The sequence below is a fragment of the Lolium rigidum genome, chromosome 7 (assembly GCF_022539505.1).
Source record: "Lolium rigidum isolate FL_2022 chromosome 7, APGP_CSIRO_Lrig_0.1, whole genome shotgun sequence".
NCBI lineage: Eukaryota > Viridiplantae > Streptophyta > Magnoliopsida > Poales > Poaceae > Lolium > Lolium rigidum.
Window position 1 is genome coordinate 338,075,545 of NC_061514.1, and position 15,100 is coordinate 338,090,644.

At 46.0% G+C, this 15,100-nt stretch overlaps 1 protein-coding gene across 1 annotated transcript; it reads left to right on the top strand.

Annotated features, from left to right (window-relative positions):
- Window positions 1-1,953: 1,953 nt before the first annotated feature.
- On the top strand, window positions 1,954-7,342 carry LOC124670601 (calcium/calmodulin-dependent serine/threonine-protein kinase 1). The gene is made up of 11 exons (XM_047207083.1): window positions 1,954-3,100; window positions 4,515-4,645; window positions 4,824-4,865; window positions 4,963-5,071; window positions 5,308-5,386; window positions 5,488-5,784; window positions 5,892-6,004; window positions 6,289-6,396; window positions 6,472-6,534; window positions 6,619-6,786; window positions 6,869-7,342. The coding sequence occupies exons 1-11, from the start codon at window positions 2,576-2,578 to the stop codon at window positions 7,004-7,006; spliced, it is 1,773 nt and encodes a 590-aa protein (XP_047063039.1). The 5' UTR covers window positions 1,954-2,575; the 3' UTR covers window positions 7,007-7,342.
- Window positions 7,343-15,100: the final 7,758 nt, after the last annotated feature.

Sequence of the window (15,100 nt, forward strand, 5' to 3'; positions counted from 1 at the left end):
GATTCCAACATTTTCTTTTTTCTTTTATGCGAGTGTGCAGCAGAGAGGACAACAGAATTAGACAGTTTCATTGAAGCTGCCTGTTCCTTCTTTTTGTTTGGAGGTGAGGTGAAGCAAGCAGCATCAATCATCCCAATGTGGAGGCACACTGCTCCAATCAAGGGGGTGCAGAGAATGTAGTGGCAGGCAGAACACTTGTAGAAAGATTTGTGTGTGCAAGTCTGTAGCCTGTACAAAGGAATTATTCCACAGAACTTCCTACAAATTAAAGTCTAGGAATCTTAAGCAAAATTTGTTAAACTTAGCTGAGAGCAAATAATTACTGACATAGAGAATCAATGAAACTGGTCATTACATATATATTTTCCAGGTTGATTCAAATTACCTAGGAGCTAGGACCCATTATTTTTTCTCGAGGACATGCATCTATCACCTAATATTGACTACTTCGTTTAAGATTATAGACTGTTCATGACAAAAAGTAAACATATTCTCTGGAAGGAATCTATCGGAGCTCAAAAGTACTTATTTTGATTTAGAGCATGCGGGGGGATAATTCTTCTCAATGGAAATTTTCAGTTAATGGATTTTTGTCTGCTTTTCCCACTAGAAGATAATGATTGATTAAAGACATCTGACCAATCAGAATCGACTCTTTTTGTAGGAAACCAACTGCGTTGGTTGCTTCCTGTGGGGTGTTTCATCAGATGCTTATAGTTTCTTACCCATCTTAATCCCAGAGTATCAAATTTCTAATTAGAAAGTTCTAAAGAGGGATCCATGGAACTTGACATTTCCGACTCCACCACAGAGAGTGCGAAACCTTGACCAACATGTCATTCACATAAACTTTCTTTTCTAGTCTAGCATGGCAATTAAGTCTCGCGAGAAGTTTGCAGGAATTGATTCATTTCTTGGAGGAGCTGAAAATATTTTCCACGTCTGAAATGGGGCCTGACCGTTCGAGACAAATGGTTCACAAGTTTATGGCTACCGAAAGGTTGCATGACTGAAAGTGACATTACCTGTATACTTATGGCTGAAGCAGTGAGGTTTTCTGCTTAATTTATACCGGCTTGCAATTTATTTGTATCCACAAATGCATGTGAATAAATTTCTAGGAAGTACAGCGAGGTAGTGACGGGAAACAGGTAAGCAGATCTGAATTCTAGGAAGTATATAATCCAGAGAAAGGCTCAAGTCAACATTGCTTAGGTAAGGGGATGAATCAGAGCAGAGGAGAAGGAGTAGTATCAAGCAAGCAGCATTGATGCCTCCATTACTCCCCAGTTTAATACCTTGGGAGGTTGGAGCTTACAAGGACAGCCCGTGCTGCTGTGCCTTTTTTTTTTTCTTTGGAGAGAAGGGGTGATTTTCAAATTCATAGTGAGAACCTCATCAGAAAGAAAAGAGAAGAGTGGGATTAGTAGTAGTAATATCTTTTAAACGAAGAAGTAGTGCAGTAATAACAATTAAAATTCCATTTGTACTAGAGAGTTCTATTGTTTTCCCTTATTTTTGGTGGAAAGAGGTGTATTTGTTTCAAATAACCGAAGGACCTTACCGCTTCTTGGTCTCTGCATTAATCCAAGGAAAAATAATATTTAACTATATTCCTGTTGGGCCAGAAACCGATCGCTGCGTTTGATTTTTTTTGTTGAGGAGTCAGAATTTGAAATTTGAATCCTTCTAGTATTTGAAGATAGGTTCATTCTAGGAAGGATAGATCCTTGAGCTCCAAGGAGCTTCCAATCAGGAGATAAGTTGAAATGCATATGTTGCGTTGCAGTTTTGACAGTACAGTTGTTCTGTTGCCCTGATGACCAACAAGAAACAAGTAGATGGCAACAGAAACAGGGGGAGAAAAGAAATGGCCATCCCATGTTGTGTGTGCCGCTCTCCCTCCCTCACCAGGTCCCCATTGCCCAGCACACACATACATGGTGTGGAGGTGAGATGAAGGGCTACAGAAGAAAAGAAGAAAAAGAGAGAGGAAGAAGTTGAAAAGGAAAAGAGCTTCTCAAAAAGAAAGCAACCGAGCAGGCAGGCAGCAGGAGGGCTCCCCTTCCCTTTTCTTTCCCCCTTCCCAATTCAACAACACAGGCAGGATTCACTCACCAGCTGCTGGTGGTTTCTTTTCTTTTCTAGTGCCCCCCATCCATTTCCATTGCTCTGATCCAAGCCTTTCGCTCAAAGCTTCCAGCTTTTGCCGATTGTTTGGTCACTTCAAGAATCCGGAATATGTTCTTGCTGCTGCTGCTGCTGCTCTTGGGGCTCTGATCCAGGCCCTTCTCTTTCTTTCTCCGGCATTTTGCTGCGGCTGGGTTTTCTCCGAGGAAAGAATTTTTCCTGTTATTGTGGGATCCAAATTTTGAGGCAAGTTCGTCGCCGTCTCTTGAATTTGGCGAGGCAAGAATTTGCGAAGCCGGCCGGCCATGGCGGTCCCTTGAATTCGGCATGATTTCTCGGGTTCTTGAAGGCAAGATGCCTCTTTGACCCGCCGTTTCCGGGATAATTCTGCGCAATTTCGCCAAATTTGCTGAGCTCCAGCGCGCCCCTCTTCTTGATCCGCTCCATGGGTCTCTGCCATGGGAAACCCGCGCAAATCCCGGAGGCCGACGCGGAGGAGGAGCCTCGCGTAGCCTCCGGCGCCGGCGACGCCGCCGGCGGTGTCGCCGCTTCGCCGGCGCCGGCGGCGAAGCCGGGCACGCCGAAGCAGCCCAAGTTCCCGTTCTACCTGCCGAGCCCGCTCCCGGCGTCGAGCTACAAGGGCTCGCCGGCCAACTCGAGCGTGGCGTCCACGCCGGCGCGCGGCGGGTTCAAGCGGCCGTTCCCGCCGCCGTCGCCGGCCAAGCACATCCGCGCGCTCCTGGCGCGGCGGCACGGCTCGGTCAAGCCCAACGAGGCGTCCATCCCCGAGGGCGGCGAGCCGGAGCTGGGCCTCGACAAGAGCTTCGGCTTCTCCAAGCACTTCTTCGCCAAGTACGACCTCGGCGAGGAGGTCGGCCGCGGGCACTTCGGATACACCTGCGCCGCCAAGGCCAAGAAGGGCGAGCACAAGGGCCAGGACGTCGCCGTCAAGGTCATCCCCAAGGCAAAGGTCCGAATCCGATCGATACTCACTCTCTCCATTGCCATGCCCGGTTTCATTGCGTGCGTCTGCTTCATTGCAGAAATCTCTTCTGCTGCCTATGTTCAGTTGCATTCTCTGCATTTTTACCAGTTTTTCTTTATGCGTGATTGGATATCAGCATGTCCGAATAATGCCTTCTCTGCTCATGTTTGGATCCAGTCTTTTGCTACGTTAGATTCATCTCCAGTTCTCTATGTGTTGACCACTTGCATTTCGATTATGTTTTTTTTTTGGCTTATAATTTCGGATACATTGAGCTCGTTTTGCATATGCGCTAGTCATATCGACTTCGGTACGGCGTCGCTTGATTCAAGTCACAACTTGGCGGAAAGCAGCCCCCATTTCTTTTCTGCTCCCGGGGCGCTCGTGATTGTTGGTGGGAGGGAGAGTGACCTCGCCCTTGCCGGGACGGCAGAGCTCGCCGCCACCCTGCGGCATTCATGGCGATGGAGCCTGGTGGTGCTCATCTATCCAGAGTTCCAGACGTGGACACGCCCCTGTGCATTCATTGAGTCGCTCAATATCATGGTCATGGTGGTGGCGATGGTCACCGAACTGCCCGATGCCGATGTCTTCTTCTCTCCTCACCTTTCATGGCATGCTCATGGCAGAACAACATGATCCTCTTCTCTTGGCTAGATCTGTTTGCCAAAAGCAAAAGTGATACTTCAATTCTGTTGAAGACCTTGCTCATTATGTGCCTCCCTGCAATCGTAGGAGGCGCCATTTAATTTGGACCCTGTAGACCTCGGCCCTGCCCAGTCCCAGTGCTTTTATGAGCAAAGCTGGCAATCCTCCTGTTGTACACCCAAGGCCGGCCACAGCTACTTACATTCCATGTGCTTCTGCTCTGCCAAATCGTAGCATGGCAGTAATGCTGGTTTTTTTCTTCTTGATCCATTCTTTCTAGAGAAGATACGCTCAAGATGCATTGTTTTTCTTCCTTTTTGGATTAAACTGCAGTTTCAGACATAGTTCATTTCATCATGATTTGCGCCGACGCCAACAAGAGCCATTTTATCCCTGGTGCCTATAATTGATCACTTATTGCTTATCTAGCGCACTGCTGTACAACATTGGGATGCACAGTAGCTGGTTGTTGGATAGGCCACAAAGGTGTTATAATTTGTGTCTCGAGATCTACGTATGTTGCCATTACATGATAAGTGTAAGTTGGGCAAAGGAACTATTTTTGGTTGAGTTTGTGTCATTGTTTCTGTATACTAATATAATCTTATCGAACGTTGTTATGACTGTATTTCCATGTTCTTCGTGTGAGTTTTTACTTATTATGGCAGTCAAATATTTTTAACTGTTTAGTGGAAATTCAGATTTAAGTTCAAGCTGTTTTCCTGTCTTACCGTATAACATTTGTGGGCAGATGACAACAGCGATAGCCATCGAGGATGTCCGAAGAGAAGTGAGGATACTGAGCTCTCTGACAGGCCACAGCAACCTAGTGCAGTTTTATGACGCTTTTGAAGATGAGGATAATGTGTACATAGTCATGGAGTAAGTGTGTACTTATTTCTTACAGTACGTCTTGTAAAGTCCTGCCTCGTGTTGTTTCGATGCATGATATTCTTGTTCTTGGTTGGTCAATAGTATTTTCTCTTAAACTTTGATCAATTGTTTGCTATTTGAGAAATGCATATAAAATGTGTAGCTTACCATTATTGTTGCTTTCCAGATTGTGTAAAGGAGGTGAACTACTTGATAAGATATTGGCGAGGTACTTACAGGGCCATCATCATTGTTTGGAAGTTGTAATACTTCTAACGATTAATTCTGCTTGTGATTCTAATGATAACTGATTTTTTGGTTTGCAGAGGTGGGAAGTATTCTGAAGAAGATGCGAAGGTTGTTATGCTGCAAATTTTGAGTGTTGTATCGTTTTGCCATCTTCAAGGTGTTGTCCATCGGGATCTGAAACCCGAGGTATGTCTGTTGTCACATATAGCAGCTGATTTTGTATTTAGTTACTATTAGCAACTGGGAACTTATTAATGACAATACCTACTCAAAGTCGCAAACTTAAACAAGGCATTCACAGTACACCACATTTCTCTCGGAGTGCTGTTTCTGTATATTTATGGACATGCAAAACACTAAGTGTCCAGTCAGCAGATGTAATACAAATGGTTTGAATGATTAATTGTGTGTTTCTTTACCAGAATTTCCTCTTCACATCGAAGGAAGAAAACTCTCCCTTGAAGGTCATAGACTTTGGCTTGTCTGACTTCGTAAAGCCAGGTTAGGCAAACATAGTTTGAATCAGATCTTTGTTGAATATCTCGTTCTTGCTAGATTAATTGTGACTGTACTGAGACGCCACACCGTTGCTACATCCACAGATGAAAGACTTAATGACATTGTTGGAAGCGCGTATTATGTTGCTCCTGAGGTGCTTCATCGATCTTATGGCACTGAGGGAGATATGTGGAGCATTGGAGTAATTGCCTACATTTTGCTGTGTGGGAGCCGACCTTTCTGGGCGCGCACAGAATCAGGAATATTCCGAGCTGTCCTGAAGGCAGAGCCAAGTTTTGATGAGGCCCCATGGCCTACTCTCAGTTCTGAAGCTAAAGACTTTGTCAAAAGGCTGCTTAATAAGGATTACCGCAAGAGGATGACTGCTGCACAAGCTCTCAGTAAGAACCATATTTGTTTGGCAGTGTCGTACAGTATTCTCCTCCCGACGAAGACTATTCTTTTGTAGAATAATGTTTAACTGTTACTTGTGCAATGACACCTGCAGGTCATCCATGGATCCGTGATGCTCAGCAAGTGAAGATTCCATTAGATATGATAATCTACAAGCTTATCAGAGCCTATATCAGTTCATCTTCATTGCGGAAGTCTGCTTTGAGGGTACACACACTTAAACAGACTCAAGAAAACAAAACTTATATGATTCTGTGCATATATCATTGATTGCAAATTTGGTCATCATCATGTAATCCATAGTTATTTTGCTTCCCATGGAAATGATTAATGTGCTTTTGAATTTTTTCATTGCACTGAGATATCTCAATTTCCTTTCTCTGCTATGTAGTACACTAATTTACACAGTTAAGTAGGTTCATACAATTTTGTTGTGAGTTTAATTGTATTGCCAATCAGCCATTTCTAAGGGATGCCCATATACTTTGCAGGCCCTAGCTAAGACATTGACAGCAAACCAACTCTTCTACCTAAAAGAGCAGTTTGAATTGTTGGGTCCAAACAAGGGTGGCTATATCTCCTTGCAAAATTTGAAATCGGTTAGTAATCATACCTTGGTTATTTAGTCTCATTTACTGCATGCAATTACTGAAAAAGGTGAATGAAACTTGCAGGCCTTGGTGAAAAATTCTACGGACGCGATGAAGGACTCTAGGGTTATTGAATTTGTCAACACGGTACGCCTTCTTCATAGCATCTTCCATTGTATTTTGTATTGGACAATTGAGATAAACACTTACATTTCCAAATCATGGTACTAGGTATGCACCCTTCAGTACAGAAAATTAGATTTCGAAGAGTTCGCTGCTTCTGCCATCAGCGTGTATCAGATGGAAGCTCTGGAGACCTGGGAACAGCATGCGCGCCGTGCGTACGAGCTATTCGATAAGGAGGGTAACCGGCCTATCGTCATCGAAGAACTCGCATCGGTACCTATGAGTCGCGCTGTACTTTGAACAGGTTATTCACAATCACTTGGCATCCCTAATCCTGATCTGTTTCATCTGTCAGGAACTTGGCCTCGGCCCATCTGTCCCTCTCCATGTTGTTCTCCAAGACTGGATCAGGCACGCCGACGGGAAGCTCAGCTTCCTCGGATTCATAAAGCTCTTGCACGGAGTTTCCTCCCGATCGATCCCAAAAGCATAAGATAAAAAAAACTATTATTGCGTCAACCAAAGAGAGCTGACTGATGGCTAAGCCACCACCAATCTCTTGCTGATGTTTGTGTGTGTGTGACTGGTTGAGGTGGCTAGAGGAGGATGGCTCGGAACTGAAATGGAGAAAAAGTTAGCAAACAGTCTCGTGTAAGAGGTCAAAAAGAGAGAAAAAAAAGTTGCTTATTATGCCTAGTAGCTACTAGTACTGCTTGTACCCCCTCCCCCCTGCCACGTGGATTGGTGATGATGTTGTACTAAGCTGTGTAGACGAATGTATGTACAGATGAGGATAGGAAAAAAAGGAATATGAATTGAAAGCGCTGTTGTTAAGGCTTAAGACTGCTGTTTGTCAATGTCTGTCTGAAAAGTAGTTGCAGTGCTTTCTCCGTTGCCTCAAATAAGGCAATTTTTGTATGTGTCGTCCACTCTTCTGCCTGTTTAAACCGTGTACTGTTCATTTCTTTGTTACTTCTTGTAATAATAGGTTTAATACATGCTTTAATACCCTGCAAAGTCCGCGATATTAACAGAAAGGTGGTTCCTCGAAGAAGAGGCAGTAAATTACTGCTCAGATTATGCTTGAGTGATATGAACAGAAAGGTCATAAAAAGAATAGGAAGAAAAACAGGAAGGGGTTGCCTCAAAAGACATGGAAGAGGTACTAGTGTCAAAGGTTGCAAGTTAACGATGCAGAAGAAATGGCTCAGGTTTCAGGGTTCTCAAGAACTTCCGATGTGAGTGCCGACTGAAAGTTTTCTTGAAAGACTAGAGGTGGTGCAGTACACTAAAAGTTCTGATCATGGCCAATGATGGAGACTTTGCTCAAAGAAATTACATGAGCTTTTATTTATTTTATTTTCTTACCGAGCTGTATCGCATCCCGTGCTCTATTTGAAAACTGAACTGTCTCAAAAGACACCAACGGTTATCTATATTGGATCAGAACGTTGCCTGGGAAAGGTGTATGATTGAAAGCTCATTCAAACCATGAAACAGCCAATTTGCAATTCAGGCGTTAGAGGGAGAAAAGGGAGCCAAAGATGAGCAAGGATATATGTTCTGTTAAGAGCATCTCCAGTCGCGTCCCCCGAAGCGTCCCCCAAAGGGATTTGGGGGACGCCGGACAGAAAATGCGTTCCAGCCGCGTCCCCCAAAGTCCATTTTTGTCCGGCGCGCCCCCATTCGGTGTCCGGCGCCCCGAGCCCGTCCCCGTCCCACAGGGGACGCACCGGGGACGCCGGACACAACGAAATGAGAGACGGGGAGTGGCGGGGCCGATCCGTCAGCGGCACAGGGAAAATTCGCTCACACTCCCGCCAAATCCCGCCGCTCCCGCCAAATCGCGCCTATACCGCCGCGCATTTCAGGCCTCCCAAAACATATCCCGCCGCCGATTCATTTCTCCTATCCCGCCGTCCACCCGCCGGCGCTACCCTCTCCACATGGCGCCGCCGACAGCCCCCAAAAAGATGGCGAAGAAAGCGGCCAAGAAGCCGCCGGGCAATGGGACGAAAGGGGCGACAGCGCCGTTCGCGAGGCCGCGGAAGGCGCGGGCTTTGAAGAAGAAGCCTGAAGGATGGACGGACGATGAATGGCAGCAAGATTGCCTGCGCCGGAAGCTATCGACGGCGGAGCGGAAAGGACGGAGGGCGGTGGAGCTGGAGAAGAAGGCTCTGGCGGCGCGCCAGCACCGGACACATCGGCCGGGTGTATCGCCGCCACCAACGCGAGCCCATATAGTACGAACGTGCCGGTGTACGTTCCGGGAGTCTTCTCGCCGTCGTCATCCGCCTTCTACAACGACGGCCCCTCCGGCACTCCCGGGTGCGTGACGCCTAACTTGTCGCCGCACTACCAGGATGCGCTGCCGCACGGCGGCTTCAACCCCAACAACCTCTACTCCCCGGCGTACGAGAAGCGCGAGCCAGGACCCGGTCCGGACGGCGTCCCTTTCACCGGCCGCAGGGGTCCGCTCGAATACGATGGCGCCGGTGCTGAGGAGGACGGCGGGGTTTAGGAGGAGGACGACGAGGAAGAGGACGGGGTGGAGGACGACGATGAGGACGAAGAGGGCGGCGAGGAAGAGGACGACGAGGGTGCCGGTGACGATGATCTCGTGGAGGTAGACGCGGACGGCGTGAGGACGAAGAAGAAGAAGAAGGCGTCGGGCACACGGGACCCGAAGTGGACGCCTCTGGAAGATCTTTGTCTGTGCGAGTCGTGGGCGACGGTGAGCCATGACTCCATCATCGGCGCCAACCAAAAAGGCGGGAAGTATTGGGCGAGGATCAAGGCCGAGTTCGATGAGCGCAAGCTCATCAACAGCGACTACAACAAAGTGACAATGAAGAGGAGCCAGAAGGCAATGTCGACGTGATGGGCCATCATCCAGGCGTCGGTGAACTCCTTCCATGGGTACCATCAGGACTTAGAGACCAGAGGCGACAGGGGCGCCAACGTCGCCCAACTGGTACGACTCTTTCTTCCATAATCCGTAGCGCCTACATTGTGTTCGATGAAATGACTATGCTTCCTTTGGTTAGTTTGATAGGGCCATGGAGGTTCACGCGAGGAATTCAGATGGGCATAAGCCGTTCGCGCTGATGCATTGCTATAGCAAGCTCAAAGTGAATGAGAAATGGCGGTTGACGCGCCTGTCGCTGTCCAAGGGGAAGGACGCCATTGATCTGGACGCGCCGCTGGCAACTTCGACAGGGCGTCCTACTGGCAACAAGGCTGCCAAGGCCGCCTTGGCCGACGCTACGTCGTCTGAGAAGACGCAGGCGTAGCTTAGTTCTGCTCGTCCCGAGCAGGTAAAACGATAACACAGATAATTTCTGGAGTGACATGCCATCATAATCTTGATCATACTATTTGTAAAGCATATGTAGTGAATGCAGCAATCAAAACAATGTATATGACATGAGTAAACAAGTGAATCATAAAGCAAAGACTTTTCATGAATAGCACTTCAAGACAAGCATTAATAAGTCTTGCATAAGAGTTAACTCATAAAGCAATAATTCATAGTAAAGGCATTGAAGCAACACAAAAGAAGATTAAGTTTCAGCGGTTGCTTTCAACTTGTAACATGTATATCTCATGGATATTGTCAACATAGAGTAATATAATAAGTGCAATAAGCAAGTATGTAGGAATCAATGCACAGTTCACACAAGTGTTTGCTTCTTGAGGTGGAGAGAAATAGGTGAACTGACTCAACATTGAAAGTAAAAGAATGGTCCTCCATAGAGGAAAAGCATCGATTGCTATATTTGTGCTAGAGCTTTGATTTTGAAAACATGAAACAATTTTGTCAACGGTAGTAATAAAACATATGTATCATGTAAATTATATCTTACAAGTTGCAAGCCTCATGCATAGTGTACTAATAGTGCCCGCACCTTGTCCTAATTAGCTTGGACTACCGGATCATCACAATGCACATGTTTTTACCAAGTGTCACAAAGGGGTACCTCTATGCCGCCTGTACAAAGGTCTAAGGAGAAAGCTCGCATTGGATTTCTCGCTATTGATTATTCTTCAACTTAGACATCCATACCGGGACAACATAGACAACGGATAATGGACTCCTCTTTTATGCATAAGCATATAACAACAATTAATAATTTTCTCATTTGAGATTGAGGATATATGTCCAAAACTGAAACTTCCACCATGGATCATGGCTTTAGTTAGCGGCCCAATGTTCTTCTCTAACAATATGCATGCTTAACCATAAGGTGGTAGAATCATTAATGGGTGCAAAGCATATGATGCAAGAGCTTAAACATGAGCACAACAATTGCCAAGTATCACATTACCCAAGACATTTATAGCAATTACTACATGTATCATTTTCCAATTCCAACCATATAACAATTTAACGAAGGAGAAACTTCGCCATGAATACTATGAGTAGAAACCAAGGACATACTTGTCCATATGCTACAGCGGAGCGTGTCTCTCTCCCATAAAGTGAATGCTAGGATCCATTTTATTCAAACAAAACAAAAAACAAAAACAAACCGACGCTCCAAGCAAAGCACATAAGATGTGATGGAATAAAAATATAGTTTCGGGGAGGAACTCGATAATGTTGTCGATGAAGAAGGGGATGCCTTGGGCATCCCCAAGCTTAGACGCTTGAGTCTTCTTGATATATGCAGGGGTGAACCACCGGGGCATCCCCAAGCTTAGAGCTTTCACTCTCCTTGATCATGTTGCATCATACTCCTCTCTTGATCCTTGAAAACTTCCTCCACACCAAACTCGAAACAACTCATTAGAGGGTTAGTGCACAATAAAAATTAACATATTCAGAGGTGACACAATCATTCTTAACACTTCTGGACATTGCATAATGCTACTGGACATTAGTGGATCAAAGAAATTCATCCAATATAGCAAAAGAGGCAATGCGAAATAAAAGGCAGAATCTGTCAAAACAGAACAGTTCGTATTGACGAATTTTAAAATGGTACCAGACTTGCTCAAATGAAAATGCTCAAATTGAATGAAAGTTGCGTACATATCTGAGGATCATGCACGTAAATTGGCTTAATTTTCTGAGCTACCTACAGGGAGGTAGACCCAGATTCGTGACAGCAAAGAAATCTGGAACTGTGCAGTAATCCAAATCTAGTACTTACTTTTCTATCAACGGCTTAACTTGGCACAACAAAACACAAAACTAAGATAAGGAGAGGTTGCTACAGTAGTAAACAACTTCCAAGACACAAAATAAAAACAAAGTACTGTAGGTAAAAACATGGGTTGTCTCCCATAAGCGCTTTTCTTTAACGCCTTTCAGCTAGGCGCAGAAAGTGTGTATCAAGTATTATCGAAAGATGGTGTATCGTTATCACAAGCTCCCCCATCCGTGGTGGTACTAAGGGCTTTATCAATTTTAGGCCTATAGTAATATTTCTTTGGTTTAGGCACTTTAGAGACATACATAAACTTTTGCTCCTTACCCACATAAGCTTTCTCCTTATATTTAAGAGAAGAAAATGTTGAACCCAAGGTTCCCATAGCTTTTTCAAGTTCATCAATCCTATTAATTTGATCATCATGGACAACACAAGTTCCTAGGACACTAATTCTTTCATCAATTCCTCCTAAGGATTTATCAAGTTCATCAGTTTTATCAAGTAACATTTCCAATTTAGTTTCAACACTTGGAAAATTTTTCTCTATGGTTTCCAATTTTTTTATAACATCTTCAAGAGAGATTTCAGTTTTAACTTCATCAACAGGGGGTATTCCAAATAGACTTTCAATAATGCAGCTAGCTTCTAATGCAGGAGTACTTAAGAAGTTACCTCCTGCGAGACAATCAAGAACATACCTATTCCAGCTAGAGATACCAACATAAAAATTCCTGAGTAAAATAGTGGTGGAGTGTTTCTTAGTGCACATATTATGGGCATTACTAATTCTATACCAAGCATCTCTTAAACATTCTCCCCCTTGTTGCTTAAACGAACGAACTTCAACTTCAGGGTTACTCATTTTAGCAATAGTAGATAAAGCAAACTAGATAAAGTAAATGCAAGTAACTAATTTTTTTGTGTTTTTGATATAGCAAACTAGATAGCAAATAAAGTAAAACTAGCAACTAATTTTTTTGTATTTTGATTTAGTGAAGCAAACAAAGTAGTAAATAAAACTAAGCAAGACAAAAACAAAGTAAAGAGATTGAGAAGTGGAGACTCCCCTTGCAGCGTGTCTTGATCTCCCCGGCAACGGCGCCAGAAATTTGCTTGATGCGTGTGGTTGGCACGTCCGTTGGGAACCCCAAGAGGAAGGTGTGATGCGCACAGCGGCAAGTTTCCTCGCAAGAAACCAAGGTTTAATCGGACCGAGTAGGGAGTCAAGAAGCACGTTGAAGGTTGATGGCGGCGAGATGTAGTGCGGCGCAACACCAGGGATTCCGGCGCCAACGTGGAACCCGCACAACACAACCAAAGTACTTTGCCCCAACGAAACAGTGAGGTTGTCAATCTCACCGGCTTGCCGTAACAAAGGATTAACCGTATTGTGTGGAAGATGATTGTTTGCGGAAAACAAGAGAACAAGTATTGCAAGTAGATTGTATTTCGAGTAAAGAGAATTGGACCGGGGTCCACAGTTCACTAGAGGTGTCTCTCCCATAAGACGAACAGCATGTTGGGTGAACAAATTACAGCTTGGGCAATTGACAAATAAAGAGGGCATGACCATGCACATACATATCATGATGAGTATAGTGAGATTTAATTGGGCATTACGACAAAGTACATAGACCGCCATCCAACCGCATCTATGCCTAAAAAGTCCACCTTCAGGTTATCATCCGAACCCCTTCCAGTATTAAGTTGCAAAGCAACAGACAATTGCATTAAGTATGATGCGTAATGTAATCAACAACTACATCCTTAGACATAGCATCAATGTTTTATCCCTAGTGGCAACAGCACAACACAACCTTAGAACTTTCTGTCATCGTCCTGGTGTCAATGCGTGCATGAACCCACTATCGAGCATAAGTACTCCCTCTTGGAGTTACAAGCATCTACTTGGCCAGAGCATCTACTAGTAACTGGAAAGCATGCAAGATCATAAACAACACGTAGATATAACTTTGATAATCAACATAACAAGTATTCTCTATTCATCGGATCCCAACAAACGCAACATATAGAATTACGGATAGATGATCTTGATCATGTTAGGCAGCTCACAAGATCCGACAATGATAGCACAATGGGGAGAAGACAACCATCTAGCTACTGCTATGGACCCATAGTCCAGGGGTAGACTACTCACACATCACACCGGAGGCGACCATGGCGGCGTAGAGTCCTCCGGGAGATGATTCCCCTCTCCGGCAGAGTGCCGGAGGCGATCTCCTGGATCCCCCGAGATGGGATCGGCGTTGGCGGCGTCTCTGGAAGGTTTTCCGTATCGTGGCTCTCGGTACTGGGGGTTTCGTCACGGAGGCTTTAAGTAGGCGGAAGGGTAGGTCAAGAGGCGGCGCGAGGGGCCCCGACCATAGGGCCGCGCGGCCGGGCGGGGGCCGCGCCGCCCTATGCTTCCGGCTGCCTCGTGGCCCCTCTTCGTTTCGTCTTCCGACTTCCGGAAGCTTCGTGGAAAAATAGGCCCCCGGGCTTTGATTTCGTCCAATTCCGAGAATATTTCCTTACTAGGATTTCTGAAACCAAAAACAGCAGAAAACAGCAATCGGCACTTCGGCATCTTGTTAATAGGTTAGTTCCAGAAAATGCACGAATATGACATAAAGTGTGCATAAAACATGTAGATAACATCAATAATGTGGCATGGAACATAAGAAATTATCGATACGTCGGAGACGTATCAGGCGTCGATCACGAAATGCCTCGCCGACGTCTCCTCGACCTTTCTCTCCCGCGCCGAAAAGAACGACGAAAGGTGGGCGGAGCTGCTCAAGAGGCAAGAGGAGAAGCTGGAGCTCAATAAACGCAGGGACGACATGTCCCCGCCGAGAACGTCGACGGAGGGAATGTCTCCCCGAACGCGAGCGGCGCACAACTTCTTCAAAGGCCGGATTCTCGACGACATCGAAGCCAAAATGGCGGCGGCGGACGCGGCAGCCCGGCAGCGGCATCGGCGGCGGCGGCAGCGCAGCAAGAGCAGGGCGACGCGTCTTCTACTCGCTACACTCGCGTCGGCCTCTCGCGTCGGCGACGGAGCGGACGCACCATGCACAGCAACAGGCAGATCGCGACGAGGTCATCGTGCTCGACGGGCTGCGTCGACTCAGGATACGACGCCGTCGCCCAACCCCTTCCCCTTCTTCTAATTTGCATGCACCACCGGTCCGTAATATGATCGCGCGCCCGGCATTTTGATCGATCGCCGCTACTCTGATCGCGACGAATCGGCGGGAACGATCTCTTTTGAATGCATCTATTTGAATTTCTGATTGGGGACGGCGTTTGGGGGACGCGGCTGGGAGCGACGTCCCCCAAAAGCGGCACGAACAAAACTCGTCCCCCAAACGCTCGATCCGGCGCGGTTTGGGGGACGCGACTGAAGATGCTCTAAGGTACAAAATTTA

Excerpts from the sequence above, each read along its gene's own strand:
- LOC124670601 (XM_047207083.1), top strand. The coding sequence starts at position 2,576 with ATGGGTCTCTGCCATGGGAAACCCGCGCAAATCCCGGAGGCCGACGCG. Across the intron at positions 6,535-6,618 it reads TTATTGAATTTGTCAACACG|GTATGCACCCTTCAGTACAG; the intron begins GTACGCCTTCTT and ends TCATGGTACTAG. Across the intron at positions 6,787-6,868 it reads TCATCGAAGAACTCGCATCG|GAACTTGGCCTCGGCCCATC; the intron begins GTACCTATGAGT and ends TTCATCTGTCAG.